General features: G+C 41.3%; 2 protein-coding genes and 1 long non-coding RNA gene across 5 annotated transcripts in view; all 3 read left to right on the top strand.

Moving 5' to 3' along the window:
* The window catches only part of knockout (Stork-head domain-containing protein knockout), a 60,219-nt gene that overhangs the window by 31,164 nt on the left and 16,844 nt on the right, over positions 1 to 12,211 (top strand). For 2 of the 3 annotated variants that reach the window (XM_065484983.1, XM_065484981.1), the window contains exon 1: positions 11,007 to 11,328. In XM_065484983.1, coding sequence (XP_065341055.1) covers positions 11,095 to 11,328 — 234 coding nt within the window. In that variant the 5' untranslated portion in view covers positions 11,007 to 11,094. Of the gene's footprint in view, positions 1 to 11,006; positions 11,329 to 12,211 lie in introns of those variants that run through there. The other variant, XM_065484982.1, reaches the window with a different exon arrangement.
* On the top strand, positions 3,687 to 5,552 carry LOC135940916 (uncharacterized). The gene is made up of 3 exons (XR_010574930.1): positions 3,687 to 3,761; positions 3,826 to 3,975; positions 4,038 to 5,552. It is a non-coding gene; the product is annotated as an uncharacterized LOC135940916 (long non-coding RNA).
* On the top strand, positions 5,714 to 6,914 carry LOC135940915 (uncharacterized). Its single transcript, XM_065486046.1, has 5 exons — positions 5,714 to 5,894; positions 5,952 to 6,175; positions 6,225 to 6,327; positions 6,387 to 6,530; positions 6,585 to 6,914. Exons 1-5 carry the CDS (start codon positions 5,742 to 5,744, stop codon positions 6,885 to 6,887), a joined length of 927 nt encoding a protein of 308 aa, XP_065342118.1. The 5' UTR covers positions 5,714 to 5,741; the 3' UTR covers positions 6,888 to 6,914.

The raw sequence follows: 12,211 nt of genomic DNA, 5'->3' as shown, positions 1-12,211 counted from the left end.
CACACAAATAAAGCTTATAGGCCAATTAAAATTGCACACTTGTAAAAAGATAAAAATAATGTTCCATGGAAGCCCAACACATTATTTCGTATTCATTTGGAAAAAACTGCCTCTTGCTGTAATTCAACCATCTAATTTGGCCGTAATCGTTTTCTCGCAGCTGAAAATTTCTTGCGTCAACAGACATAAAACGTTAATGTCCGCTATGGCCGGCGCGCGGCTCCTTTTAATGTTTTCCAGCAGCTCACAACTCACAACGGCGGCGCACAAACGCAGCTTGTCTTTCCCTGCAAGTTGCAAGTCATATTTTTGTGCACACACACCAGTACTTTCGATTTTACATCACGAATTAAACACAACGCTCAGTCAAATCTATTCATTATGATTTGATATTTTCGGCGAGAAGGACAACAAAACGTGCCTCTCGCAAACAAAAATCCAGCGTGTACAGTACCATGGGAACATATTTCGAGGATTTACAGCCTCGCTAATGGAGCCGCAAAAAAGCAAATCATGCCAACTGAAAGGCTCGGCAAACACAATGCCAGCTAATGGCTGATGAATCGCGGACGCGCTGATTGGGCGTTTATGAATTAATTTCGCACAAGTTCAAGGCTAGCTGCAGACGAAAATCAAACAATGACCGCCAGGAAATAAGTGCAAAATAAGCAGCGCCGTGAATGGACGCTCAAGCGCGTGATTTTACTTTTGATGGGAATCGCTCTTGGGCGACGGGTCCAGCAGTAAAATCTAGCAGACAGCTGTGAAATTGCAATGAAGGATTGGCGCCGAGAATCAAGGCCTCGAAAGTGAATTTTATAATGTATTCAAAGGCTCTTGACTGCGTGATTTTGAACACGACATTTTAAATTTAAAAACTAGCGTAAATTAAAGGTAGTTCACATTTGTTTAAACAAGCATTTTTGACAGTTTCAATTGATTTCCAAGGGTCGAATTATAATCCTATAGGTTAGGCAGCCGAATCGCTCGATTGACAACTCGAAAAACCTAGCGAAATATGACATTCAGAGAGAGGATTGGCTGTTTGACGCAGTGCTTGCCAAAGATCGAGACGGCAGCGCCACAGCAACAGCCAGTGCAATTAATTGTAAGCAACGGCTGGCTGACCTGCCTTTCGCTTGACTCGATTGCGCTGGCTGTCGCTGTGGCGCTGCTGTCTCGATCTTCAGACTAAAAAACGCCGAAGTAACGGTTTACACCAATTTTTAGCTGCCCAAGCTAATTCAACCCTCGCAGGAGTCAAAAATGGAAGTCCAGTGCTTCTTGGAAACCTCTTATTTGGATTTCATTTGATTTTGATTGCAATAATCTGATATTTTGGCTATTTAGTTTTGTCATTAACAATAATATATGATAAAATTAGGGTTATTTTAATTTCTTCACGTATAGAGATAAAAACTCACGCATTTTAAAATAATAAAAATGGGAACTTGTTTCTTAAAACCTCTTTCACTGGAAATAAAAAATCTCATATAAGCTGAAGAAGATATAATCTCGGTCAAAACGAGCATAAAATAAAAATTAGCGCAGTAGAAACACATCCTACAAACATAATTGGCATTTGTAGTAAGTACCGGAAAGGAAAACGACTCTCATATAATGCAGCATCAGATGTCACGCATGGCGGTCACATAAAAGCAGCGCGACTTTCTTTCTCCGTGGAGCAGCTCCAGGAGCCGATCAGTGGATCAATCGGTCGGTTGAAATTTATTTCAGCTCCCACGCACCAGTCAGCCGGCGCCGAGCGTAATGTGGCAGGCAGTCTTCCTTTTTGCCCGAATGAACGCTTGGGCGCACTCGAGCTGTTACATTTCGACTGCCGGTGTGCGAGTGCAAAAGTGAGAGTGTGTTAACTCGCGTCTCATGCTATTATTATTCTTTCTGGTTTGTCCGCAAAGCAGCGTAAAATTGCGCGCCGCAGCACGACGATCCGTTTTCGGGCAAAATGATTCCCCTTATCTGAATGCGCTTAATGACCGTTGTGAAATCGAGATGATGATCATGTGCACCGGCTGAGGCGTTATCTCGCCCGCCAGTAATGGTGGGTATCAAATTTCCCCTTTCAAAACGCCTGCTCAGCCAGCGTTCTGTTTGTTTTGCTCGGATTCGTTTTAATTTTTGATTAATTGCGGCTGGTTATTTACTTAGAAGAAAGTTGACGTTGGCCAGCTGATGTGGAAAATTTACATCTTTAACAAATTGATTGCTTCTGTTCAAATTTTGAGTCATCGAATTTTAATATGATTAATCGGTTGCTTTCACAGTTGTAAGTGTGCACTCCATCAATGCAAATTTGTCAAAGTCGCGCTCTACGGGCGCCGCGCACTTATGCACCATTATAAATCCAATTGTTCCAGTGAGTGGGCGAGCAAAGTACCGCGCGTAATAAATCGCTTCTTGATTGAATTATTGAACTGAAAACAAAAGTGAGAAACGCAGTAAAAGGAACTGCTTCCTGTTTGCCGGCAGCAGGAAATTATTATTGTAAAATGGTCAGTGCAGGAGTTCGCATTGCGGCTGTTGAATTAGTGAAATCGTTACGCTGTTATGAAATAATAAATACGACCGGAGAATCGGACTTGGCAATTGCGCTCACACGCTCAAAGGCTCTGCCTGCGGTTTTCGATATTCTCATGTCAGAACTGGCAAAAAGGTCGGTCGCAGCTCCAGCGCGCGGAGAGTGAATGGAAAACTCTTGGGTTTGTTTGCACAAAAATGACGGAGAGTGTTTACAACACCGGCTGTGATTTTTGCGGGCGTTTCAATGCCATTCTCACGCTGGCTTGCGTTGGCTCGGGAAACAATGATCTAGAACGAGTGCACAAATGAAGCTGATGTTTTGTCGTCGCTCTAAGTGACATATCCAGTTTGCTATTTATTCCGTCAGCTGGAAAGATTCGTATCAGATATCGGATGCGAATATTATTTTTCTAGTGCAGTATTTTATTTAATAAAATTATTTGTAATTGAAAGCATGCGCATCAAAATTAGAATAAAACTCATTGGATTGAATTTATAATGCCAAGAAGCCAAAACTACACTCGCATAGTTTTCAAAGGAATTCGTGCGAGAAATTCTTGTAATTTTCGGCGTGCGTAAGATACCGGAGGCGCATTCGAGCATTGCCTTCCAAAAGTATAGTCAGTTTTATGGCGTGCTTCCATTCGTTATAATTGCAAGCAAAAATGGATACTTCTGAATCAATCATTGCGATAGCTTTGGCCGGTGTATCAATATTAATAATCGGTTCAAATCTATTTTTCGTTGGATACAGATCGAAAAGAAACATAACAGCTAGAGAGGTTTCTCTTTATGGACTTGCTGCGGTCAATTCTTTGGTTCGCATTCTCATCATATATTCTACAAAGATTTTTAACCTATACTCAATTGTCCGTATATAGGTTGGGATTGTCACGGTATTCTGGTTATCTTCATTAAATAGAAACTGCGAGGAAGAGCCAATGAGTGCTAATGGGCACTTCAAATGTGTCTTAATACTGCCTCACATGATCGACGCCGCAAACTTCACATCTGCTCTAATCCTGGCTTACATAGTTGCTGGCAATTTGAAATTTGGATGCCTTCCTGATGTTAACAAAAGGTATTGATTAAGGTATTATTTAAGTTTTTTTCACATTTCATTTCATAGAAACGCAATGTGGTTTGTCTTATTTGCGTTCATCTGTGGATTAATCTGTGTGCTGTCGTCGTCTCTGGAGAAAACCAGCTTTGAAAATTGCGTAAGTTCATCAATGCATTTTCTTAAAAAAATTATCTTACAATTAGATGACTACTGTCTAGCAGAATCGCACGATTCCAGTGAGAGAGAGATTTGTCGTTCAGAGGGCTTCTTTGGTGATTACAGCGTGTTTATTAACGTTCATTATTTATTCCATACACCTTTTGTCAAAGAAGTTTGGGTTATATGATACCAACAGCGAAAAGATGACTGATGTAAGTAAACCAAATTTGCGGACAGCTAAAATTAAACTGATTAAAATATCCGTCTATTTCAGCGGATATTGTTCTGGATTTTGTTCGTGCGCTGTATTATGGAGGCTAGTGACGTATTTTACGTGATTCATAAAAAGAACACTGCTTCTGATATAACACCCATAGTTCATGCATGCTTTATTATAGTAGAGATGATTGGTAACTCTTTATTCTGCACAATCATATCGTGCTACATTCCATATGAAATGTATGCAGCTTGTTCAACCAGTGCCCAAGATGACAATTGCGCAATTCCGAGTGCGAATGGAGCAGCAAGTGGTCAAGAGGAAAATGGCTCAATCTCCAGTGTAAATGAAGATTTTTCAGAAAGTGGTCAAGAGGTAATTGGCTCAATCTCCAGTGTAAATGAAGATTTTTCAGAAAGTGGTCAAGAGGTAATTGGCTCAATCTCCAGTGTAAATGAAGATTTTTCAGATAGTGGTCAAGAGGTAAATGGCTCAATCTCCAGTGTAAATGAATATTTTTCAGGAAGTGGACATGAGCGTTTCGAAATGATAGAAATGAGGCGTGTTCCACCGAGTTTCCGCCATTTAGCATACCTTTGACCCCCTGAAAACTCAGATGCAATTCCAACTTGTTTCATTTTGCGAAGCCGTCATAAACTAAATGTGAGGAAGCATGCGCTCCTAATTATTCGCAAACTAGAGTCTAAGTGGTTTGGATCAAGATTATAGACATTTCAGGCAGCCTTATGTCTGTTTCAACCTATCAATACCGAAACTATTTTGCTCTTTTAGATTTTATTGCAAACTATGATGACTCTTAACATATCTATGTTAATTTCATGCGATTGATTAGATTTAGTTTATGTAAAAAGTGATTCATCTTAAAGACCGTCTTTGTCGAAGTTTCTGAGCACACCAATCGATTCTCGGGGGTAGAATTATGCAAAGTGGATATTTTTCCGACCAAAGAGTCCAGCGCGACGTGCATAGCACAAGTACAACTTTTCCCGCCAAAACAATATGAATGCGAGAAGTGCGCATGCGTCAGAGGTGGCTGGATCTCACAAAGAAGTCATTCGTACAGGCGGTCTCTCTGCAAGTGCTCAAACCAGCTCTGACGCATGCGCACTTCTCGCATTCATATTGTTGTGGCGGGAACAAAGTTCTTCGTCGCGCTAAACTCTTTGGTCGGAAAAAATATCCACTTTGCATAATTTGACCCTCGAGAATCGATTGGTGTGCTCAGAAACTGCGTCAAAGACGGTGTTTAAATAAAACATAAATATATTAGCATGACACTTTGCTATTATTTCAGATCCTTTACTTGAGTTTTAAAAAATATTTTTTTGCCTTGTACCGATCGCGATTGCAGGAGCGCCCTAGTAAAAAATATTTTTAATGCACACACGATATTAAAAAAAGAGGAGCAGCAAGCATTTTCACCAGAAATTACCTCAATTCTTCACTCAAGAGGAATGCATATTAATTATCAATTTATGAAACTGTTCTTAATGTTGATTTGTGTGGTTTGGTTTGAGCTCTGGAACACAAATTTCCAGGTCAAACCATTTGCGGAATTCCGGAAATAAAAACGGATATTTTTTAAATATTATGAGAAAATTCATCACCATTGAAGAAAAATTCTTATAATTCCTGAAAGTAAAGGACATTCCAAGCATATTCATATATTTTCAAATATATTGCTCATCATTTTGTTGACAACTGGTGCTGAGGATGCCATTTGGAAGAGCGTAAAGGACAATGAAGATTTTCGCTGTGTGCATTGTGTTGCTAAGCTTTGTTCTATGGGCATCAATTTTGATTTTGGGCATCAATGTGATCCGCGCCATTACCAAAAGAAAAATGTCAACCACAAACCTTCTGCTGAATGGCCTGGTTGTGGCTGATATCTTCGTAAGTTTTATTTTTAGTTCACCGCGGAGCAATAATTATAAACATTTGTATTTCTAGGCGGGCCACACCATTTTGTATAATATAGCCATAGCTGTATTCCACAATGTGCGTTCTAAAATACAATTAGACTTCCGCCGTTTCATCATCTATTGCTACATGACGTCTGAGCCGAGTCTGGCCTTGCGAATTACGACTACCACCCTCCTTGCTATCCTAGTCTGCTTTTTTTACTTCAAATACAGAAGCGATGAATTCTCGAACTGCACTCAGTTTGGCTTAGGGTATGACCGTAATTACATAACACTCCTTTCATGCTTGTGATTAATTTAGAGCTGCCTGTACGGCGATCTCATGTGCGTTTGGCATCGGATTCTGTGTCTTTATTGCAGGATTGCTGCACCCCCAAATAATAACGTTCTCACCAAGAGACTGCGCAAGTTTTAAATTTCATATATAGGTATTAATAAAAGGTAGCATTTTTTCGCTGTTCAGATTCCAGGTGTCATGCCAGTGAAGCAAAACATATTTTCCTTGTTCGTGCTGTATGCAGTGGTAGCCACATTGCTTGGTTTATACAACCATGTCTTCTATAAAAGGTTGTCGCGTGACCTTATTGAGGCCGACAATAAGTTTAAGGTATTATTTTGGTTAAAATGAAGCTTGGATAAATTCAGAGAAAACAATTTTCAGATGTTGTTGTGGATATTACGTCTGCACTGTATTTTGTGGCTGCCGGATTTGATTCTCACGATTGTCGCTCAAAGAACCGCCACCAGAAATTTTTTTGGAGTCGCGTATTACGATTTAGTCATCGAATTGAACGATTGCACTTCTCTGCTGGCGTTATCCACCTCTTTCACCAATCCTTTGATGATCTATTTGTTTCCAGACAGTCATGAAGACTTCGGTCAGGGTAGCCCTAATCACGAGAGTGTGGGTGAAGATGGCGCGGTGCCGTCAAACGAGAATGAAATTGAATTGAATGTGGTGTAACCCTCCACAACTCAGGAAGCGAATGATTATTACGTCTAAAATGATGTTACTAAATACTCTGATTTTTAGGCTTAAAAAGATTTCAAATAAAATGTAAAACTGTGAGCACTTAAAAATATTTAAAAATAGACGGAAATAAAAGCAAATGTGTGTATAAGATATATTTATTGTTTTAATCACCGCCTTGTTTAATTAATAACATTTTTATTAGGGTTTTAAACTGACAAAAAATACATAATGGTGCAGCATATGCACTTAAGTTAAACTTTCTTCCCACTTCATCCGCTCTCACCGTTTAAGCTCAGCGCCAAATTAGATTTAAAGAGCTTTGCAGAACTAATCTTGCGCCAAAAGCACATTCGTGTTTTCTTTCACACACTCGCGTCAGCTCACGGGGAGAGTATAGTGAAAAAAAACTCGGCTGCAAGCAGATTAGCAGAATATACACACACACACACACACTCATCCAGTTGATGTTAACACGAGAAATTTCCTTGTTAGGACGCGTAATTAAAATTTTCGCTTTCTTCCGTGAGATAATAAAACACATTTTCGCATAACAGGTTGAGTGCAACCAGAAAATAATAATAAAAAATAGAATGAGGTGCCAGCTAGCATCAATTTTGTTTTTAACAAGCTCGAGCGAGTGCGAGCGTCATCGTTTGAAATTATTTTTATCTCGTGCTCTGCACGCCTAATGCATTTGAAAGTGGCTGCTGTGGGCATTGCAAAATGAAATGCTTTCTCCTAATGAGATGCTTTCATGATTGTCGTCCACTAGCAAGACACAGCCACCCACGTCTTTTGGCAGAAGACGCCCACGGCGATAGTAAAAGTTGCAAAGGACGCGTCCTTGTTGGCCATTTCCTCATCGGTCCACGGCGCGAAGGCTGGAGAAATATTTCATGGGGAATTCCTGGCATTCCATATATTGATTTCCATTATTCGGAGAAAGGAATTCTTACCTTCTAAGAATTTGTAACAGCTCTTAATTTTATGCAGCGCTAACAAGTAACAGGAGTTTAATTCGATCGGAGGATGTATCCCTTTTAATCGTCCTTCGCAACATACATAATGCCACTGAGCAATTAAAATTGAATTTCTCTTCTGCAATTATGCAGCTCACTCTTGATCCGTTTCCTACGCCGGCCGGCCTGTAATTTATGCGTTTCATCGCACCGGGTGTACAACAAACATGCATTCACAGGCAAGGAAGTAATTAATATTCAGCTTTATATATTATGCACTTTTTGTTGCCGGCCGCGCGGTTTGAACAAACAAAACAGTTCTCTCCGAGGATAATTATTATAACACCGACTAATTAAACTGCGGTGCTTGAGACTCCTGGAAGAGAGGCTAAGGAATTATCGCGCACTTGATTATTATATTAAGTAACTATCTGCTTTCCCCGAGACCGGCAACTTTGTCAAATTGCCACGCATTTGTAGCCAGGAAATCAGGCACCATTACACCGCAGATGAATGAATTTGAGACCTGCCGCTAAACCGCTAATTTTCTCCTCGCCGGCAAATAAAGCACACACTAATCCGTGGCAAATTGGCAGAAAGTCGGTGCGCAAGAACAATGCGCACCTCAAAGAGCAAACATTCGAATAATCTGCTTAAAAAATCGAGTCACGATTAGGTAAAAGTTGGCTGGCTGGACACGCGGTGAAAAAGTGAGATTTTCAACAGGAAGGGAAATTCATCGAGCAGACAGGGGTCGCAAGGTTAATTTCTATATTTCGTGCATGTGTTAAATTTCAGCGAAATAGCATTGTGCGTCGCGTCGGGATCAGCTGATCGCGAGTGCCATGTGTGCGAGCACAATGAGACACGCGTGTCTCTATAGGTGATTATTGGGTCGTGCGGCGTTTCTTTTCCGGCCGAAAGGTCGTTGCATGATCAATCGCGACGGATAAGCAAATGTGCACATCACGCATATCCAACCGTACTTACAGGTTAGGAGGAACAAGTACGCGCCGCTGCTTTTCTATTGAAATACAAAAGTGTGCGTCTTTCACTGCTCGTGCACTAACGGTGCTGACCCCTTAAAGGCCGTCGGCGGTGTCACCAACACGTCCTCAAACACAATCTCGTGACGCGTTCTCTTCATCTCGTGCACATCGCGAAAATCGATTCTGCTCGCCTTTATGCGCCGTCGTATTTTGGGGCCAAATGTGAACATGTCAAGTGCGGCACATTTTTCAAGGCACCCATCTCCGCATCGTATGCTGATCTTGTGTCAGAAGAGCGCAACGCAGTTTTTTTTAGAAAATTTGTATGTGTCCCTAATATAAGACTGACATTGGTGGATTCTTTTACCTTTTATTAAGAGAAATATGGTGTTTTTCGCTATAATTCGAACGTGTTTGATAAAAGATGACAATTTATTAAAGGAGTAGCGATAAATCACCATTTAAAGACATTTTAATTGCCTTAATTTCTTCAATATTGGGTGATTAAAATTTGTGATTTTCCTAAAATTTCTGGCTCTGGGAGAATCGCATGCAGGAATAATAAGTTTATAAAATCAAACTTCATTTCAATTTTTTTCGTCCTGGTAATCATCTTTACAAACGGCTTTTCTGGTAAAGCAGTACGTGGGGTCTACAATGTAGGCAGAAACTCAAATTGGATCAGATTTGTTGACAGCAGGCAAATAAGCACACGACGTAATATGCAAGCATTTCTCAAGCAAACAAGGTATTTGCAGATTGCGTGTTAATTAAAAGACTACATTTACCTTGGGGCTCACGTGTTTGGATAATTTTGCAAGAATTTTGTGTGCCATTGCAAAAAATTCCGCAAAATACACGATAAAAGTTAAGGAGACTAGTTGTGCCATCCGAACTTGGGCAAAGCTCGCTCACCCAAAACCTGCTGGGTTAGAGGGCAAAATAATTAGCGACTGTCGCATGCCGATCAACGCGCAGCAGAAAACAGGATGAGTACGGAGAGACCATCACGTAGGCACCTGTCTCAAAATCGCCATTATTACCCATAAAATTCCTTTCGAGGGCTGCATACTGGTCAATTACACGCATGTTTTGCGAAACGCCGTGATGCGCCTGACTCAATTTCTAAATAACGCCAGCCTTATGTTAATTTGCCTGGAAAACTGGACGCTCCGGTTTTAAAATTGTAATTTAAATTCATCTCAATGATGGTTTTTCCTACTCTAGGAACCTGATGTCATTTTCGCGATTCATCTGCCGTCCTTGTTTGTTTGTATTTCATAAATTTAGGTAACTAGGTATGATGTTTCAGCTGCGGGTATACGTGCGTATTTTTATTTGGAGAGCAGAAAAATAAAATTAAAAAATTTACGTTATTAATTGTAATTTCGGTGGAGCTTTCAGGGTTTTGACTGTGTTGTTTGTTGCGTTAAACGCTGCTTCATTAAAAATCCATAAAACTGCTTCTGGCGAGAGTCATAAAAGGCAATATTAAAATTACTTAACTAAAACGACACGCGGACCTCTCCGCTATACAGCCCTGTTGCATAATAATTTACAAAAACGAAGCTCCGGTTCGTAAAACGATTATGACAATTTTAACGAAATAGCTGAAAAAAGCGTGCCCTGTGGAACACACATCGCGAATTGCAAACTTTGTTAGTTTAATAACACACACAGCATTTTGTTTCTTATTCCAAGACAAGTACTCTAAATTAGTTTGCACAAATATGGCAAAAAATAAAAGAAGGCATTGTTGTTGTTGCGGGATGAAAATAATGACTGTGTTTTGCGCAAGTGAATTGCTTTATATTGTGCAGTTGTTTAGCTTGTTAAGAACTCTTACCTTCTCGCGTATGTATGCTTACTTGGTAAATTGGTTGTATGCTACTGGAGAAAAACAATGGCTCGAAACAAAATGAATGCACCCCGAAAATCACTAAAAATTTAATTTTGAAAAATATATTTGGAGCTGTATTTGTATTTATTAACTTTGGCTCGTGCGGCATAAAGGCAAGAGAGGCGTAGGCCACGAATAAATATAGTAAAGTTTGTCAGGAAAGACCTTCCTGACCGCTGCGTGCTCCGTAGCAAAGCTGCGAGGCAAAGAGCGAGCGCGGCGCACGGTGGAAGGGGCGCCGCGGCAAACGCGCCGCGCGTTTTCTCCCATTGCAGTCAGTAGTGATCGAGTGAGCGAGTAGTGAACGTGTGCCACCATGCCTGTTCCAGAGTGACTGCTGCTGACCGGACATGGGCTCGATCGCGGCTGAGTCGCGCCAGCTCACCCCCATGCCGTCCCACCACCACCCCGGGGGCGGCCTCATGGTCACCAGGCCTACCAGGTGCTTGCTGCTGCTGCAGGGATGCCTGGCCGTCAAGCTGCAGCGGGTGTCCACCCTGATCAACACCCACCCCCATCAGCAACAGCCCCACAAGCAGGGCCACGAGTTTTGGATGTACGACAGTGGCTACCGGCTCTTCCAGGTCAGTTTTTTGCCTTTTTTCTTACTTTTGAACAGTGATTTCGAGATAGGACAAGCATAAGAAAATTTTATTTGGAACTTTTTTGCTTCTAATGGCGGAAGGGAGGCGGAAAATTAGCTGACCAACTGCAGTAAATCTTGGAACACTAAATCATTTCAGTTAGTGGCCCTAAAAAGGGAAGATTTTGTCTGCAGAGCTGCGGAGAAGTGGCCAACCAGAGCAGATGATAATCTCATATGGACACATGGTTTTCTATTTGTGCTGCTGCTGCAGAGGGAAAAGGCGGGAGCTGCAGACCAATCCCCTTAAAACTATTTTTCTGTTCCAAGACCACTCGCACCCCTATTTTCTAGACAGCTGAAGAATAGTTTCTTGCGTGATATATCAAAAGAAACAAACCTCTGGCGCATTGTTAACATCTGCCTCTCGCTTAACAGAAAATTCACATTCTGATCAATTTGCTCGAGCAGACGAATTTCCATAAATGTGTCATGAGCCCGGCCTCCCCCTTTTGCCAGTCGTGCAATCTTGATGGGCGTCGTGGAGAGCGCATTAAGAAGTCCCCAGACGGTGCTGATAAAACAGAGTAAAACGGGAGCATTTTGAGAACGACGAGCCACTCGAAAAGGGACAACAAAGGGAACCCCGCGCGGAAATTTCTTACTCCCTGCCAGACGGCGCGCATTATCTGCTGGGCGAGCTGAGCTTTTCTTCCTCCTCGACAATGTGTTCCCTGCTCGCTTTTGATCTTGATGTATGGCATGGCTTCGGTTTGCTCTGAGCGAAAACATTTTTGTAACAAATATATGTGAGAGCACGCCACTCCACTTTTTTACTCTCAACTGGAGGCAAAAACTTTTAAGGTGAAGTGTCCAATGGGCTG

This window comes from Cloeon dipterum, chromosome 3, assembly GCF_949628265.1.
Source record: "Cloeon dipterum chromosome 3, ieCloDipt1.1, whole genome shotgun sequence".
NCBI lineage: Eukaryota > Metazoa > Arthropoda > Insecta > Ephemeroptera > Baetidae > Cloeon > Cloeon dipterum.
Note: the sequence above shows the minus strand (reverse complement) of the source record. Positions and strands in the feature narration are given on the sequence as shown.